This window comes from Podospora pseudopauciseta, chromosome 6 (genome assembly GCF_035222475.1).
Source record: "Podospora pseudopauciseta strain CBS 411.78 chromosome 6, whole genome shotgun sequence".
In the NCBI taxonomy this organism is placed as follows: Eukaryota; Fungi; Ascomycota; class Sordariomycetes; order Sordariales; family Podosporaceae; genus Podospora; species Podospora pseudopauciseta.
Genome location: NC_085895.1, coordinates 1,308,380 through 1,326,622, shown reverse-complemented (window position 1 = coordinate 1,326,622; position 18,243 = coordinate 1,308,380). Strand labels below are relative to the sequence as shown.

At 48.5% G+C, this 18,243-nt stretch overlaps 6 protein-coding genes and 1 non-coding gene across 7 annotated transcripts; 4 read left to right on the top strand and 3 right to left on the bottom strand.

Moving 5' to 3' along the window:
• Window positions 1–56: 56 nt before the first annotated feature.
• On the top strand, window positions 57–1,526 carry QC763_603630 (uncharacterized protein; the record flags this gene model as incomplete). Its single annotated transcript, XM_062914206.1, has 5 exons — window positions 57–255; window positions 367–448; window positions 535–617; window positions 699–1,296; window positions 1,362–1,526. Exons 1-5 carry the CDS (start codon window positions 221–223, stop codon window positions 1,524–1,526), a joined length of 963 nt encoding a protein of 320 aa, XP_062762709.1. The 5' UTR covers window positions 57–220.
• Window positions 1,527–1,991: 465 nt separating this feature from the next.
• On the bottom strand, window positions 1,992–2,076 carry QC763_0091450. Its single transcript has one exon. It is a non-coding gene; the product is annotated as a tRNA-Ala (tRNA).
• Window positions 2,077–2,652: 576 nt separating this feature from the next.
• On the top strand, window positions 2,653–3,231 carry QC763_603649 (uncharacterized protein; the record flags this gene model as incomplete). The annotated part of the gene is made up of 4 exons (XM_062914207.1): window positions 2,653–2,655; window positions 2,723–2,863; window positions 2,930–2,980; window positions 3,037–3,231. 4 exons carry the CDS (start codon window positions 2,653–2,655, stop codon window positions 3,229–3,231), a joined length of 390 nt encoding a protein of 129 aa, XP_062762708.1.
• A 515-nt stretch (window positions 3,232–3,746) lies between these two features.
• On the top strand, window positions 3,747–5,774 carry QC763_603650 (uncharacterized protein; the record flags this gene model as incomplete). The annotated part of the gene is made up of 1 exon (XM_062914208.1): window positions 3,747–5,774. The coding sequence occupies one exon, from the start codon at window positions 3,747–3,749 to the stop codon at window positions 5,772–5,774; it is 2,028 nt and encodes a 675-aa protein (XP_062762707.1).
• Window positions 5,775–6,110: 336 nt separating this feature from the next.
• NIT4 (Nitrogen assimilation transcription factor nit-4) lies at window positions 6,111–10,164 on the top strand. The gene is made up of 3 exons (XM_062914209.1): window positions 6,111–6,154; window positions 6,217–8,742; window positions 8,797–10,164. The coding sequence occupies exons 2-3, from the start codon at window positions 7,154–7,156 to the stop codon at window positions 9,878–9,880; spliced, it is 2,673 nt and encodes an 890-aa protein (XP_062762706.1). The 5' UTR covers window positions 6,111–6,154; window positions 6,217–7,153; the 3' UTR covers window positions 9,881–10,164.
• HNT2 (Dinucleoside triphosphate hydrolase) lies at window positions 10,154–11,899 on the bottom strand (the record flags this gene model as incomplete). Its single annotated transcript, XM_062914210.1, has 1 exon — window positions 10,154–11,899. One exon carries the CDS (start codon window positions 11,897–11,899, stop codon window positions 10,154–10,156), a length of 1,746 nt encoding a protein of 581 aa, XP_062762705.1.
• Window positions 11,900–12,344: 445 nt separating this feature from the next.
• Window positions 12,345–14,771, bottom strand: QC763_603680 (uncharacterized protein; the record flags this gene model as incomplete). Its single annotated transcript, XM_062914211.1, has 3 exons — window positions 13,993–14,771; window positions 12,505–13,934; window positions 12,345–12,445 (listed from the first exon to the last, which is right to left on the bottom strand). Exons 1-3 carry the CDS (start codon window positions 14,247–14,249, stop codon window positions 12,345–12,347), a joined length of 1,788 nt encoding a protein of 595 aa, XP_062762704.1. The 5' UTR covers window positions 14,250–14,771.
• Between the last annotated feature and the right edge of the window lie 3,472 nt (window positions 14,772–18,243).

The following is an 18,243-nucleotide window of genomic DNA, read 5'->3' as shown; positions in this document are numbered from 1 at the left end:
TTCAGGGTTGACTGCTGCAACGCGGAATGTTTAGCGGGGCGTCAGTAGCTAGGGATCGGCGCCTTGTCCCCTAAACAACGCCCACTTGACACAAAGCTTTGGTGTCAACGTCAACCTCGCATCCTCCTTTTCGCAAAGCTACGGTCACCGCCCGTTGAGTCCGCCGTCGAGAAGCACGTCCCCTGAACACTGCAATACAGCACCTCCCAAACCCGACAAGATGGACGCTTTCAAGGGTTTCCAGAAGAGTCTCACGTACGGACAACCCCTCTCTCGACTCCCTAGATTCTTTTGATAAACCTCGAGCTCGGGCCGCCAGAACAATGGAATTCGAACAGCCAACCGCTGACAATGGCATTTCTACAGCTCTTTGGGTGGTCAGATCACCCCCTTTGCCTCGCGCACCTTCCAGTACACCAAGGAGCAGCTGGGCCAGGCTGAGGACAAGGTGCGCATTGATAGCTTCCTGGCGGCGTTGGGCTTGCTTGGCGACAAGGGAAGGGAACAAAGTGGTTGACCATGTTGGCTTTGCAGACCGAACTCCCACCCGACTACATCGACCTTGAGAAGCGCGTGGATGCGCTCAAGGCTGTCCACCAGAAGATGCTGGCTGTGACGTAAGTTTGTGACATGGATGCTCTCTGAGCTCGGAGCTCGTTGTTTCGGTGGCACCATCTGACCCCTCCATCATTGGATAGCTCCCAATACTCCAACGAGGCCTACGACTACCCCCCTAATATCAAGGAGACCTTCCAGGACCTTGGTCGCACCGTCTCCGAGAAGGTTACTCTGTTGTCGAGCGCTACCTCTCCCGCTGAAGCCCAGGCTGCCCTGACCGCCCCTCCTTCGGCTAAGCCTCAACCCAAGACCTTCCATCATGCTATCGCCCGCGCTTCGTTGGCCAGCTCCCAGGCTCTCCACCAGCAACACACCTCCTCCGGTGAGGATCCTCTTGCTACTGCGCTCGAGAAGTATGCGCTCGCCATGGAGCGTGTTGGAGAGGCCCGCCTCGCCCAGGACGCCCAGGTTCAAAGCCGCTTCTTGGCTGGGTGGAACACCACCCTGAACACCAACATCACCTTTGCGACCCGCGCCCGCAAGGCGGTCGAGAAGGCCAGGTTGACTTTGGATGCTGTCAAGGCCCGTGTCAAGGGCACCACCTGGAAGCTTGGTGGAGCTGCCCCTAGCGGCCAGCACGACGAGCAGGAGCTCAGCCCTGAGGCCCAAGAGGAAATTGAGAAGGCTGAGGATGAGTTTGTCACACAGACCGAGGAGGCTGTTGGTGTCATGAAGAACGTGAGTATTCTTGTCACCCATAGAGGCCGAGGATCGAAGCGCTGATTGTCCTAACCCACAAATAGGTTGTCGATACCCCCGAACCCCTGCGCAACCTGGCCGAGCTCCTTGCTGCTCAGATTGAGTTCCACAAGAAGGCCCACGAGATTCTCAGTGAACTTGCCCCTGTCATTGACGGTCTGCAAGTTGAACAGGAGGCAAGTCGTGCTTCGGCTTATTCTTTCCAGTAGAGAGAGAGAAGAAGTGCGTATACTGACTCCAGCTGCTCCGCAGGCGAGTTACCGCAAGAGCCGAGAGAGCGCCATTTAACGCCATGACGAACCTGCTGGCAGAATGAACAATGTGGAAAGAAGCTAAAACGGGCGTGTTTTGCTGGTCTCTCAGGCTGTGGTGGGTAACGTGTCAAAGGATTTGGGAACGCATGACGGAATGGATTACTGTAACGGATGCTGTTCGGGTTGGTGTGGTCTCTTGGTTTTTGTTGCGTTGCGCAAAGGGGGGGGGGATAGTCTATCTCGGATTCATCATCCAAATGGTTGGGTTGTTTTTTGTCAGGTTACATAGATATCAGATGGGTTTATCTTGAACATCAGATTGTGGTTGAAAGTCCCTTGCTAGAGTGAGATGTGCGCTGTCAAGGGAATGATCTCAATGATAGGGGCTGCGTCTGAGTGTAACCTCCATCAAATAACCACGGGCGTGTGGCTCAGTTGGTAGAGCGTTCGCTTAGCATACTCACCTGTATGCGAAAGGTCCTGGGTTCGATTCCCAGCTCGTCCAAACTTACTCTTTTGCTGGTTCATCAAATGATTTTGCTTTGCTTTTGATTCTAAGTCCACAGAAAACTTCAGCTGTTGAGTTTTTGGTATCAGAGTGCCTTCAATGTCACTAGACTCGCAGTTGCTTTCGTCTCCCTCATGGAAGTGCATCCCTCACATGGTTATTGACTCCCATTCTGGGACTTTTTTTTTTCGTGCCATGTCGTCTCATCAAAGTTTAGGTCCCCACAACGGTCGCGCGCTAGCGGGGAAATTTAGTCGGGTAATTGTCGGCTGTGCACGGTTCAGGTCCCCCACTACAGTGTCCCCGCAAGGCTGGGGGGGGAGGTTTAGGGAAGGGAGACGCGCTGAGGTCATGTTTCTTGGGCGGCGCTTGTTTGTCTGATGTCTGCCAACCACCTATTCATTGCGACTTTGTTTACCTACCTTACCTAACGAAACGACGAATTACCCATCACTTGCCGCCACACGACACGCCGGTCAATCGAACATCTTTTTTTCGATTGAAAACGATTTCTACGCGCGGCAAAAGGTTGGGTTTTAGAAGGAAAAGGGGAGAGAGAATAGGCGGGCAAAGATGGTACGTCAAGAGGGGGATTGGGAAAAAGGGTATATTGCTGATTTTGATTGTGGGGTGGGCGTTGCAGTTGCCTCTTGGTCTCCTTAACGCGGCGCAGGGCCACCCGATGCTGGTCGAGCTCAAGAACGGGGAGACGCTGAATGGGCATTTGGTGCTGTGTGATACTTGGATGAATTTGACGTTGAGGGAGGTGGTGCAGACTAGTCCTGTGGGTTTTGCGCTCTAAATTCACTGGTGGGGAGGGGAATGAATGAAATGCTGACGGGTTGAATAGGAGGGGGATAAGTTTGTGAGGTTGCCGGAGGTTTATGTCAAGGGGAATAATGTGAGTAGGAGCCTTGGGGGGAGGATGGGGATGGGGGCTAATGATGGGAATGACAGATTAAATACCTACGGGTTCCGGACGAGATTATCGATATTGTCAAGGAGCAGCAGCAGTCGGGTGGGGGTGGGTATAGAGGGGGACGGGGAGGACATCAGAGAGGGGATTATGGTGGGAGGGGTGGGGGTGATAGAGGGAGGGGTGGGAGAGGGAGAGGTGGGAGGGGTGGGAGAGGTGGGAATAGGGGTGCGTGAGGGGGGAGTTGTTTCCAGAGTGATGTGTTTGATGGGGAGGCTCATATGCTACGACGGCGGTTCAAGGCGAGGGAAGGCAGGGATTATCGGCTGCCGTTCAGGCTGTTCCCAGTGCTCTTCTGGGGCTGCCGAGTCTGAGGGACAGGCGGAGGTTCTAACAGCCAAAAGAAGATACCCGGTCATGTGTTGAGCTGGAAGGCAGGGTTGCTTTGGCTGGTGTGAAAACAGCATACCTTTGTTGCGGCATAGCATGCGTTTGATTTGGCTTGTCTCACTGGCCTGGAGTATCAAGAATAATAACAGAAAACAATAAGAAAATAAACAGCCAGCTTTCATGTTGGACAAGAGCCTGTCACACGAACAGAGGGACCCACGTGATCTGGCGTCTGAGTGAGAAGGTACGTACCTTGACTTCAAGTCTTGGCACTGGCCCCTCCAAAAAATTAAGTTGAGCTTTCAACCTGATCAACGGTCACCACCACCACCAAGAAGCTTGATTTCACGACCATCTTAACATGGCAGCTCCCCGCCAAGTTGTCGATGGCCTTTGGAGGTGTCTCTGCCCGTCAATCGATGCGGCACTTTTTCAAAAGACGTCGAGGCTGAGGCCGTTAGTACCGCGCAGGCTCACTTCTACTGTGGCTGCTGCTCATGAAGAAGATGGTTCCAGCACTGCACTGCTTACTTCAAACTTGATGCTATCACAACAGCAACAACCTGTTATTGAAGATGGCTCTCAGCTCGCCCAAAGATCGAAAAAGACTCGACCAGGGAAACACCAGAGGTTATGGCAACATGAAAAAGCCAACCGGAAGCTGCTGAAGGAGCGATATCAGCATGAGGTCTCATCTTTACCAACTACTACTACTACAACAACAACAACAACAGCCACTACCGACCAACCAGAAACCCCAGCAATCACCACCCCCTCCCTTGAAATCCTCACCTTCCCCGACAACACCATCCCCCCATCTCTCCTCGCCTCCTTGTCAACCCCCACCCTCCTCCTTACCCTCACCCGCCTGTTGACTTCCCACTCCAAACACACCAAACGCTTCACGGGTCTCAAAATCAGATCACTAGTCCACTACCTCGTCACCGACCGTCACCAACCCCCGAATGAACTCCTCTACCGGGCATTGGTTGTTGCAAACTGGGATCCAGAACGGGGTTCAGCCTGGGAGCTCGAGGACATTCTCAAGGAGATGGACAAAGCCAGTATTGCCCCTAGCAAGGAGTTTTGGAGGGCGGCGATTAAATTGCTGGCTATTCACCCTGATTACACGCTTAGGAACTTGATATTGAGACGGATAGGGGTTGTTTACGGGGAGGAGTTGATCAAGGAGGTGAGGGAGGATGTTATTTTGGGGTTACTGAGGGAGAGGCAGGAGGAGCTGGCGTTGGAGGCGTTGGAGGAGGTGGTGGGGTGGGAAGAGGAGGGGGAAAGGAGGTGGATGAGTGGGACGGGGTGGGATACTGTGGTTCATGTACTGGGAAAGAGGGGGTATACGGAGGAGGCGTTTCAGGTTTTGATGATGAGGGTTGGGTTGGAGACTGGGAGGGAGGAAGGGAGGGGGGAAGAAGGGAGGTTGGACGGGGTGCCGATGGAGGTGTGGTATTATATGTTGGAGGAGTGTTCGAGGGAGAGTTATCTCGAGGGGACGAAATACCTCTGGGGGAAGCTGGTGGAGAATGGGCTTGTGGTGCCGAGTGATGGGATGTTGAATAATACTCTGAACACCGGGGCAAGGCATTGTGATGAGGAGCTAGCAACAGCCGCGTTTAAGGAGTTGGCTGGGAGGGGGATCAAGATGACGGAGTTGCATTATGAGGCGTTGGTGGATTGCTATGCTGATCAGGGGAAATTGAAGGAGGCGTTGGAGGTGGCGAGCATCAAGGCCGAGTCGTACCCCGGGTTGAAGGAGGAGTCGAGGAGTATACTGAGGTTGTTGGTGAGGGAGCCGGAGATGGCGAATAGGGTGTTTGAGATTTTGGGAGAGTTGAAGGAGAAGGGGAGGAAGGTGCCAGCTTCGGGGCCGGTGGCGCTGTTGGAGTTTGTGGGCTTGCAGGGGGATATGGGGGCGTTGGTGGACGCGCTTGAGAGGGTGCAGCCGCTTATGGAGGGGAGTGATTGGGGGCTGGGATACCTGTGTAGACAGGCCAAGACGGCGGAGGATTGGAACCTGATTGCTCGGGCCTATCCGCGGATCGACCCAACGATGACGGTGAGGAAGCCGTTGGTGGCCCTTAATGATACGGTGCGCAATCTTGCGGCTGACAGGGAGGGGGACCTTGACCTGGCGTTTGCGCGGTTGTGGGATATGGGGGAGCATTTGGTCCAAAGAGTCGCCAAGTACCCCACGGACGACACTCTGATGGCGTTGCTGGATCGGTGCTACTGGGAGAAGGATTCCAGAATCTGGGCCGTCATTGACTTGGCTAGGGAGAAGGGGATCCAGGTGGATGAGACCGACATGAAGAAGTTGAGCACAATTCCGAAGCCGGAGAGATTTTTGTTACTAGCACCCGCAGGCAAGTCTTAGAGCACAGGCTGCAGGTTCGAAATAATGTCTTCATAAAAGAGTGAAAATTGAAGGCTTCACCATGGACGTCGTCGTCGACATATTATGCAGCTATCCGGGCAACCAATAGATAACCCGTATTCAGAATCCGGGGGTACCCCCACACTCTGGTCTAGACCCGCAAGCCAAGCCTTTCTTGGTGGTGATCCTTCGCTCTTGGCATTCCCGGGACCAGGTAGCGAATCAACTTGAACTGCCGAGCCAGGAATCTTATCAAGCCCATATCACTATGATCATCTTGAGCAGAATGCCATGAGGCCATGAGACCTGGTGGAAGCTGTCAGTAAACTTCAAAACCAGACTGACATGTTTACGAAACCTGCTCAGCGCGATTCTGTTAGGTAAAGAAATTTAACCAGGGCCACGCTGGACGGGTAACCCGGCTGAAAACCCGGCCTCCCAGGGTCTTTTAATGTCTCGCTCGCTGTTCACACCTCGTAGGGAACGGGAACACCATCCCACCTTTCGGGTCGTCCCAGACCGAATGGCAGCTCACCTCGACCACCCATCACGAAGCAGCCTTATCTTGCGGCGATCTGGCCAGCAGCGGTAACTTATCTCGACCAAACACCGCATGCTGCAGTTGGGTCTTGCTTTCTCAATGTCCAGCAGCTATGATTCTCTCGGTCTTGAATAAGGTCCACCAGCAGACGGTTGCCACCCATGCCAATAGACTGCGTTGGCCTATCAGACAACCTCGCTCGTTTATTTCGTCGCGTGCGTCTTTGATATGCTCATGCTTCCCTCAATTCTCGCCATTCCTTTCTGTCTCTGAATTCCTCCACTTTTCCTGCCATCATTCAGGAATCCCAAACAACGTTTTGCCGGTAGCCTTGCCGTCAACAAGTGTCAACGCTAGCTATTGCCGCATCCCACCCGTGGCCCAAGACGAGGCTTACACAACAACGGGCGCCTCCTGACCACCCACCACATGACTGGCCGTGACTAACACCCTGCCGTTGCTGTTTTCCGGCTGTTCAAACCCAGATATTCCTCTCCTGACATTACGACCCAGCGGGTGAAAGGTGAGCGTTGAAAAGCCGAATCTTCAGCTGGAGCTTCAACCTCCAGAGTGGGCCGTGAAAAAAAAAAAGCTGGGTGACCCCCGCGTCTCTAGCTCGGAACGCCCCCTTACCTTTCCCCGCAGCGGCAGCGGGTGGCCTGGTGCTTTCAAATCACTCGGCACTCACTCGCAGAATCGTCGGGTTCATCTCTGACACACCGCGCTCCGATTTTCCCCACCGTCCCGGCCATCGCGGGGCACCCGCAAGTCAAGCACCGCAATCATACAAGTGATCGGGGATCCACCGCTTGTCCCGCCGCCGCCGCCGACCCGGAAGATGGAGGGAACCGACGTCGCCGTCGCCGCCTCCTTTGAACACGGAGATCTGGATGCTTTTGCGGGAGGGAGCGCCGACCCGCCGCCACCGTCCAAGAAGAAATCCAGGCGCGCCGCCGATCCCGCCAACCAGAAACGAAGGTGTGTAAGCACTGCTTGTATTGCCTGTCGCAAGAGGAAATCAAAATGCGATGGTGCTCTACCGAGCTGCGCGGCATGTGCCAGCGTCTACGGCACTGAATGTGTCTATGATCCCAATTCGGACCATCGCCGCAAGGGCGTCTACCGTGAGAAGACGGACAGCATGAAGGCCAGGAACTCGACTCTCCAGATTTTGATTGAGGCCATCCTCAACGCCGCCGAAGAGGACGTACCGGCTATTGTGAAAAAGATTCGTACTTGTGACAGCCTGGATAACGTCGCCGAGTCCATTCTCAAAAATGACATCTCTAATGAAGCAGATGAGGAGGAGGACTTTGGCCGATTGGACGACGACTATTCGGCAAACCTACCCGTCGAAGGCGAGAGGGAATTGGCGCGCAAGATGGGAGAGTTGAGGCTGGAGAATGGTTCGGTTCGATTCATCGGTGGGACATCTCATCTGATCTATCTCGGCGAAACCGCCAACGTACCTGACGAACCAGAATCCGAGAGCTACCTGTCGGGCGAAGATCCAGTGACTAGCTGGACCGAAGTGACCAAGGACACACAACTGATCGTTCACCTCATCAACATGTACTTCAACTGGCACTACCCCTATTTCACGACGCTGTCGAAGGACCTCTTTTACCGAGACTTCTTCAAGGGGAAACCACGAGGCCAGCCACGAACCACGGTGTATTGTTCGTCACTGCTGGTCAATGCGATGTTATCTCTTGGATGCCACTTCACAAGTGTACCGGGCGCTTTTGCGATATCCGGCGACAGTAGAACGAAGGGGGACCATTTTTTCGCCGAGGCAAAGAGGCTTATCGTGGAGAATGACGAGTACGAAAAGCCAAAACTCACCACTGTGCAGGCATTGGCGCTCATGTCTGTTCGAGAAGCGGGATGTGGTCGGGAGGCTAAGGGCTGGGTATACAGCGGTATGAGTTTCCGGATGGCTCAGGACATTGGTCTTAACCTAGACATTGGCGGTATCTCCAAGGATAAGGACTCGTTAGATGAAAAGGAGGTGGATGCCCGAAGGATCACATTTTGGGGGTGTTTCCTATTCGACAAGTGCTGGTCAAACTACCTCGGCCGGCTACCTCAACTTCCGAAGAACTCATACAATGTACCAAAGTACGATGTATTTCCAGACGAAGACGCTATGATGTGGTCGCCATACACAGATGCCGGCTTTGACCAGTCTTCAAAGCAGCCTGCCCGAACAAGGGCCACTGGCTTACAGCTATCGAAGCTTTGCGAGATTAGCAGCGATCTGCTGCTCTTCTTTTACCACCCTAATCATATAGGACGCTCTAGTGGGAAATACGTTGAGCTTAAGAAGCTCAGCGAGCTGCACAGGCGACTAGAGGATTGGAAAGCAGAGTTGCCAAAGGAGTTTGAGCCTAAGGAAGGGCAATTGCCGAACGTCATCCTGATGCAGTATGTCTCGTTGATTTTTTTTTTCCTTGATGTGTTGTAGCTAACCTTGAGCAGCATGTTCTATCACCTGCAGTACATCCACCTGTTCCGGCCATTCCTCAAATACACCCCGTCGTCATCACCATTACCATCACATGTCTCGCCCAGGAGGATATGTACTTCCAACGCTGGCGCCATCTCCAAACTGATGCGCCTCTACAAAAAGATGTATAACCTACGACAGATCTGCAATATCGCCGTATATATGGTGCACTCAGCCTGCACAATTCACATGCTCAACTTACCTGAAAAGACAGCCAAGAGAGACATTATCCACGGCATCAAACACCTGGAAGAAATTGCTGAGGATTGGCTGTGCGCTCGCAGAACACTGTCTATTCTCAGCGTTCTTGCGCGGAAATGGAATGTCGAGCTCCCCGAAGAAGCCTCTTTGGTGCTCAACCGCACCGACGAGAAGTATGGCACGTTTAGCACTTCGGACGTCCCGTCACCAAACAAATCATCACACTACTCGGCGCAGTCACCACAATCCCTGCCCGCTTCCCCAAACAGCAAAGCCGAACACAGTCCACCAAACCCATATATGTACCCATCGAGTCATCAACACCAACAAATGACCTTTGACAGCCGTCTCCCAGCAGCCAGCATGTCCCCGGATATCCTCGCCAACTTCAGCGTGGCTGGGCTCCAACTTCCACAAACACAATCGCACACATCTAGCACCACGGCCGCCACTTCCCCGATGGCCATGTCGGTAGCTGATCCCCTATCGGCAATGAACGCCTGGTCGACCGTGTCGCAACCACCACAACCGCCGATGCCTTCGTACAACCCGTCGCCGTTCAACCCTAACCCAAGGAGACATGTCAGCTCGAATTCGGGGTATGTGATTGACGGACAGGATTGGTACATCAAGGATGGTGTGAACTGGCAGCAGAATTTCGAGACATGGGGCATGTCGCCGAACGGTGGCGGACCGCAACAAACGAACCAAGGGCCGAGCAATGGTGATCCATCATCGCTTTTTATGTTTAGGGGGTTGAATGGTGGTGGCAGGGGAGGTAATGAGATGGATACCGGTGGTTTTGATAATTTGGGGTCGATGGGGACGTTGGACCATCTTCCTGGGTTGGATTAGATTTGTTGCAATGGGTTATCATTGGGATGGGAGCATTGCTGACTTATTTCGGATACTCTTTTGGGATATATTTGGTGGGCAGTGTACAAATGGGCTTCTGGTTGGTTACCTAGGTAGTTTATATACGTTTTCCCTCGTTGCGAATCGGATTGATTTGTTGCTTGGAAGAGTTGGGCATGGCATTTATTGCGTGATGTTTGCTTTGGTTAAAGCGATTGAATAAGCGTGTGAACATCTCTAGCCTTTTCGATTCAGTTGACATCTATCAGGCAATTATTTCGCCTTCGCCTTCTTTCCCTTCTTCCCTTTGCCACCTTTACCTCCCTTGGTTTGTTCCCGATCCTGGACTACTTTGTTATTTTTCCCACCTTTCCCCCCGTTGACCCCCTTGGCCGCCAGCCATCCCCCTAGATCATCACCCTTGATGGGAAATCTTACAAAAGCAAGCTTGCGCTGCCTCTCGGCCCTCGCAACCCCGATCAAAAACCTCCTCTGAACGTCCTCATCGACCGTCAAGGCTTCAAAGTTGACGTGCCAATTCGCAGACACACCTTTCTTCTCGTTCAAAATCCTGATCAGGACAGTCTTGTCTTTGCCCGATCCGTCAACGTCCGAGCCATGCCCAAGGGAAAAGTTCTCGTCTTCGTCGAAGAAAGGCTCGTGTGCAGGCTTGTTTGAAATGAATGTTTCCCACCCAGCCGCCCGCCGTTTCCTCGCCTCCCGCCTCTGCTTCCTCCTCTTGCCCTTCCACTGGTCATATTTCTGATCATACAGCGCCATAAACTCGTAGTCCACTTGATAGTCCTCCCAACCACCTGGTCCCCTGTCGTCGTCAAAACCATCAAACCGGTCCAAAGCCTTTATCGCTCTTTTATCACCCTCGAATAGCTTTCCAACGTCTGGTGGTTCCTCATCCTCAATTGCCGCTTCCCCCTTCCTCGACAACCAATCATGCCATCCAGCAAATTCACTCATCGGCTTGCGAACATAGCCATCATCCAACCCTTTATTCAACGCCTCCACCTCCTGCTTGACCAACCCGAGATCCTTTTTGATTTCCAAGATCAAATGCTCTCCAAACCCCATTACCCCCCGCTGCCGTGACTTTACTTCTTCACCTGCTACCACATCGTCAGCCATCTTTTCCCCTTTTTCATTCTCTATCCCATAATCTCTAACCTCATCCCTCTCCATCTCCTCTAACACCCGCTTATACACCTCCGCCTCACTCTGCATATCCCCCGCCTCCCTCGCCATCCTCTCCGCATCCTCAATCCGATCGAAATTTCCCCTCCCCACCGGCCTCTCCCCCCCACAGCCATTCTCCTTATCCCACAACGCACCCCCTACATTCCCCTCCTCCCCAGCCATCCTCTCATAAAGCTCATCCCCCGCCCCATCCCCCCCCTTCTCCGTCACACCTCTAATCCTCGGGATAACGTGCACATGCACATGCGGCACCGTCTGCCCTGCCTCCTGCCCGTCCTGAACAGCAATGTTAAAACTCCCTTGCTCCGGGGCGCCAGGGGAAGGGAAGTAATGCCTAGCGAGCATGACCTGGACTTTTTGGACGGTGGACCACAGGTCGAGGAGTTCTTCCTGAGACAAAGAGGTGAGGCGTTTGTGTGGGTAGATAGGGCACACCAAGACATGGCCTGGCAAAAGAGGCTTTAGGTTGACGAGGGCAAAGGTGAGGGGGGTGAGGAGGAAGATTTGAGAATGGGGGATGGGATAGGGTCCGAAGGTTATGTTGGTGGGAGGGGGGGAGGATTTTGAGGGGGTGGTGGACATTTTGAGGGAGGGGATTTTTCTTGAGAGGGAGGGCGGTGGGGTTGGAAAAGTGGTGAGAGTTGGTCGTCGTTGTGGTTGTCCAAGTTGTGGTGGTGGTGGTGGTGGGGTAGGTCGTTTTTGGTGAAGCAAACGCTGCTGCTGCTGTTGCGGGAATGTTCCTGGGGATAAAAGACAGTGAGAATATACACCGGGAAAAGGCTTCAGCTTTGATGCTCGTGAGGAGAGCATGGTGGCTGGCTTACTTGGGAATAGCTTGCCGATCTGTGGTGTGATTGACTGTCGTTTGAAGCCGAGTGCTGTTGTTGAGAGTGAAAGTGGGATTTAGCGGGCTTATAGCGGAAGAAGCTCGGCCTACATCAAACGAACGGTTGCCACAGCCACTCACAAAAAGGGTCCCCGCGCAGGTCACATCCGACCTCAATGTTGATGTGGCAGTTGGCATTCAGCATAAAAGCAAGTATCTCAGTTTTTGAAACGGTCGGGTGGGTAATTGGAGAGTAAAAGAATGCGCTCGTTCAGTTCATGAATTTATGCAATGTGCTCAAGTTATGCACATCTACACCTGACTCTGTCTAATAACTTCGAGTGATCAACCTCCCAACAACCAATGCAATGCAGACAAAATCCCACCCATATTCCAGATCCATATTGACATGTGAAAGCTACATCACAATCAAGAGACTCTCAGAAGGAGCTCATCATCCTCCAGCGCATCCCGCTCACCAGGGGTAGCCACAATCTCGACTGGCTCCGCATCATCCTCGGTCATGTACACTGTAAAATGTCAGCACCCAAGTCTATTAGCTCTCACATCATTCAGTCAGGAAACTTACCTCCAGGTTTCAGCATAAGCGATGCGATAAACGTAGCACTGAACAGGCCAGCCAGCACCACAAAGAACGCCTGCGGATACGACGACACCGTTGCGGCATAGATCCCGTTAAATAGAACCGGCGCACCAATTCTCGCCAGCGAGTGAAGCAATCCTATGCCTCCAAGAAGCTGACCAACACGCTCAGCGGGCACATGTTTGCTGAGTGCAGCTTGAATAGTAGCTGAACCGAGGCCACCAAACGCCGTGATGATGGCGCATCCAACAAATATCGCTGGATCCCGGACAACAGCATACCCAATCACTCCCACCACGTCCGACAGAATCGCGCTTCTCAAAATCCAGATATCGAACTCGTCCGCCCCGTTATTCTTCTCCACAATCGGCGCAGTCGATTCCCGCCTCAAGCGAGCAGCCTTTCTCGTCCGGAACACATAGTTGATAACCGGGAAGATACCAAGCAAAACCACAACCCTGACCATCGACACAAGCGAGACAAACCTCGAGCTCTCCAAGTTGCGCCATCCAAACACGTACTCGGTGTACAATATTATAACCGTCCCGCCACTCATGGCAGCCCCGAGCAGCACCATGTCCAAAAACGCCAGGATCAAGAAATTCCTCCTCAACCTCGCATTGTGCGCTCCCTTGGGAAACAGAATCTTGAGCGGCGCAAACGGGTTCTGGTTCTTCATCATGTACACAACCCCATTGATCTGCTGTCCAAGCATCGCCCTCATCGCAAACTCCCCAACCCTTGTCGCAACAGTCGGTGGCCGTCTCGCGGCCTTTTCAATCTCGTACTTCTCCCTCGCCAGCAATTGTCTCTTCTTTGACAGCGATTCCGGGGTGATAAACAACATGGAAAACACCCAGAACATATGACATCCCAGCGTCACATAAAAGATCGACAACAACGACCCTGTCCACTCAGCGAAATACCCCGCCAACAGCGGTCCAAACGCCAGCCCCATGAATAAGCACGAGTGTAGGTACCCTATCGCCACACCGCGCTTCGAAGGGGGCGTGCAATCGCTCGTGTACGAATGAATCAGCACACTACCCGCCGTAAATGAACCCGTAAGCCCATCAAACAACGCGCCCAAGATCAGCCAGTTGTAATGAATCGTTTCCGGGAACTTGGCCGCCAGGATGGTAATAATCTCATTCATAATCCCACCCAGCGCGCAAACCGTCAGCATGAGTTTCCTGCCATAACGATCCGACAACGACCCCAACTTCGGCGCCGTCAAGGCGCTGAGTAATCCAGTCAAAACATTGAGAACCATCATAAAGGTTGCGACAGACCGCTGAACTTCAGGGATGAAGCATTGGTCGTTGTCTTCGCCAGGAACAACCGGAGTGAAGGTGAAATCTGGGTCGCGGGCGGAGCGGTCGGCAAAGTAGCGTTTGCATACCAGCTCGAGAATCCTGTATCGATAATCAGCTAACATCATCCTCTGTTTGACTGAGGGGGGGAGGGTCATACAAATTCAGCTTTGGCACCACCGTCCCTCCAAATGCCAGGGTAAAAAGCGCATATGGTACCAAGAGGAACCAAACTGTCGGTCTCCTCCACCAAGGCAAACCCTCAAAGTCTGCGTAACCCACCCAGGCCTCTCCTTCATCTTGTCGTCTTTCGCTGTTGCTGGTTTCATCTCTGTCCCTTAGCAATCTTGTCGACTCGGTCGCGTCGGTGCCGACATCGGCTATTGTCTCATCGCGCGCCATGTTGTGAGTGCTCATCCAGGTGCCTGTTCTGATATCAGGGATGCCGCGAAACAGTCTCTTATACCGCCATGTAGCAAAGGTCCAATTCGTGATGTGAAACCGTTGAATGGTGGTTCATAAGTTGCAAGGAGAAAGAATTGTCCGCCCCGCAAACCAAAAAAAAAAAAAGGTAAAACTGTCGTTAGGCGCGGGAGGAATTACGACATGAATTGGTTTTTGTTGTGAGGAAGTGATTTGGAGCTAGTGTTATGTAAACTGGTGCTTCGTGACCTGTCCCGAGCTAAGATAAGATGGGACGAGGCCCAGAAGTCCGGGGTTAGGTGGGATATCGCCGAGGTGATGAGGCAGTCTCGATTAGACATGAATCAAAACTATAGTAGGTGGGAAAGAGCGACAGACAAGCGGCAGATTCTAGGTCCTAGGGCATGGTACAAAGAAATCAAAGTCGACGAGAACAATAACGAAAGAACAATCCCAAGCAGGGATGCGCGCGCACCTCGGGACCGCAGGTGGTTTTATGAACTGTTCCTGTTAAATTCAAGGCCTGAGAAATAAGGTAAAATTACAGGGCGCTAGGCTATGAGGTCTATAGGGAACTAACGGGATTACACAAAGTAAGCTATGAAGAAAAGAAGTTTTAACTTTTATAGGATATTTAGAAACTTTTGATACTACTATTTTGCTAATCCTCAGCTTTTCAACTAATTAATATCAAAATTAATAATATATTTATTATTATAATCTAATTAATCTATAAACTTTAGTTTTAATAACTATAAATTTAATAATAGTTTTTAATAATCAAAACTTTGCTTTATTATCTTTTTAATTATTTTAAATTTCATTTCAATATATTTTACTAAAATTACTGATTAAAATGACTAAAAATAATAATTTACAATAAACATCTTGAACTATAAAATCGCTAAATAAATTTAAAATTAAAATTTTCATTATTATAGTTTATAATACGTAATAAAAATTATTATTTATTTGTTTTTATTGTAAAGCTTTAAGCTATAGTTAAGAGAAATATACTTTATTTAGGACCCTTATTAGCTATAGTAAAATAGTTAGAAAACACATAAAAATAACTATAATACCATAAATATACCCTTAATAGGTCTCTAAATAATAGTTTAGGGTGCGGCCACATACTTAAGGATTTAAGTATAGAAATGGGGCTCTCGGAGGATTATTATAACCCTAGTGTAGGACGGTTGTGGGGCTATATTATAACCTTAGTACAGGACGGTTATAGGGCCACGGAAATAGGAGCTAATTAGGAAAATATATAGGGGAGCCAATTATACTAAAGGATAAGTAATTAATATAATTAAGGCGCTAAATAGGCTAAGCAAAAGTAATTAATATAATTAAGGCACTAAGTAAACTAAGCAAAGCGATTAGTATAATTAAAGTACTAAGCAGACTAGGCAAAGGAAATTAGTAGCCTTAAGAGACTAGTTATGGCTTAGTATAAGGATTATATATATAGAGAAACTAGCTAATATAAATAGATAGTTCCGTAATATATAATTTAAGTTATATTTACGGTATTTAATATTTATATTAAAATATTTTATTATATATTATTTAGCTACACCGAACTAAAATTATTTAGAAGTGCCTTTAACTAATATCCTTTTTAGAGGTTCTAGATAGAGGTTCGTTATAAGGATTCGGGGATTTAGGAGTTATATATATAAGCGGTCTGCTTCGGGCATTTTATTTTAAATAGGATATCGACTTTTATTTCTTTATATTTTTATGCTTTATACGCGTGTAGGCAATTCTGGCCCTTTAATTAGGCTAATCCGGTGCTTATTATACGGCCTGCGAGCCTATAGTGTTATTTTTTTATTTTACGTGGAGTGCGGCTTGCGAGCGGGCTACTATTACGTAAATATATTTATTTAGAGACCCTGTTAAGGATATATTTATAGTGTTGTAGTTAATTTATATCTTTTCTTATTATTTTAATAAATATACTTAAGTAATAGTGGCTTGCTCGCAAGCCGCATTTTACGTAGGATAAAGAAAAAACACTATAGGCTCGCAGGCTATATAATAAACACTGGATTAGTCTAATTAGAGGGCTAAAATTACCTACACACGTGTAAGGCATAAAATACGAAGAAAATAAAAGTTAATATTTTACTTAAAATAAAATATTAGAAGCAAACCGTTTATATATATAACGCTTAAACTCCCGAATCCTCCGAGAGCCCTACTTTTTTACTTTCTCTAATTAGAAAGACCTTAGGCTTATGGCGGACCCCAAATTAATAGTTTAAGAAACTATACCTAAAAAACGTTATTTAAAAGCTTTTTATAAAATAAATTTATATCTAAAACTTTTAAAAGGAATACTCAATTAAAAATAACTTTTAAATAATTTTAGTTCGGTATAGCTAAATAATATATAATAATAGCTTATCCTAACTACATTAATCTAAATATTAATAATTATAATTTATATTATATATTACGGAACTATTTATTTATATTAACTAATTATAACGAATCTTTATATAGAACCTCTAAAAAGGATACGAGTAAAAAGTAACTTTTAATAATTAATTTAATATAATAAAATAATATATATTAAAATAGGTGCTATTAAAGCCTGTAAATATAGGCTTAAATAGCTATCGGCGTAGTACACTAAGAGCGAAGAAGACTTTAACTGCAGCATTCGACAGTTGCCGTGGCACTAAAGGAACGAGGATTATAGGGGCGGCGCTCTATAATATATAAAAGAGAATTACTGTAACATAGGCTTGTGAGGCACTAATGAGTGTAGTGAACTAGTATATTAATTAAACCTTATAGACTAAAAAATACTACAGTGGATAGGGTATAAGGCAGAGGTCTTATAAGCTATCGGCTTTTTACTTGCTCCCCGAAGGTAACTCCGTTCCCGGGCCTAAACGCGCGTTTCCCGGGCCCGAACGCCCGCTAAGTGCACTATTTAAATATAAAGTTACAGGCTACGTTACCGCTACCGTTTAACTACTGCAAGCTACGTTGCCGCTACCGTTTAACCACTATAGGGCACCGGCCTTAACGCTCGGCCTTCCGGGACCTTGGATTACTTCCGGAGGCCGAGCCTCCGCTCCGGTAACCGCAGTCCCTAAACACTGCTAATTTAAGCTATTATATTACTTTTAAGGCCCTATAATATATAAGGCTTAAATACACTGTAAAATCCATAAATAAAAGCTATATTTTAATAGTATATAATAAAAATTTTTAATATAAATATTAATAGTATAAATATAGACTATAATTATATATTACGGAACTATCTATTTATAATAATTAGTTTCTCTGTATAAATAAACTTTATAGTCTCCTATATTATTATCTTTTAATAATAATCCTATCCTAAATTATTAATTTTTATTAATAATCCCGCGTTAGATTATTACTTCTTAGCAATAATCTATAAGCGAGGCTACTTTTATCCTAATTAGTTCCACTAGCAATTAGCTATACGCGTTATGCCCCGTATATAGTTTAACTTATTTATTAGTTTAACTATAATATATTACGGCTTAATACCTAGTGGGGCGCGGGGCGCACTACGGACCAATTATTAATATATAAGTAAGGATTAATTAGGATAGGATTATTAAGATCGAGGATCGAGGGTCGAGTTAATCGATATAGGACGGTGCTAAGCTTAGCACGAGGACTATATATACGGAAGAACTGGCTAATATAGATAAATAGTTTCGCAGTAAGTAATATAAGTCACAATCGTTAGTATTAAACTATTATAATTAAAATAAGCTATTATTATATACTATTTAGGTATACCGAACTAAGATTATTTAGAAATGCCTTTAATTAGTATCCCTTTTAGCGGTTCTGGATAGAGGTTTGTTACATAACACTAGTTCCTCTATATATATAAACTACTATCTATTACGGCTTAATACTTAGTAAGGCGTAAGCGCACTACGGACTAATCGTTAGTATAGGGTTAAGGACTAATTAAAGT

Coding starts and splice junctions, on each gene's coding strand:
- NIT4 (XM_062914209.1), top strand. CDS start 7,154: ATGGAGGGAACCGACGTCGCCGTCGCCGCCTCCTTTGAACACGGAGAT. Junction 8,743..8,796: donor CCGAACGTCATCCTGATGCA/GTATGTCTCGTT, acceptor AACCTTGAGCAG/CATGTTCTATCACCTGCAGT.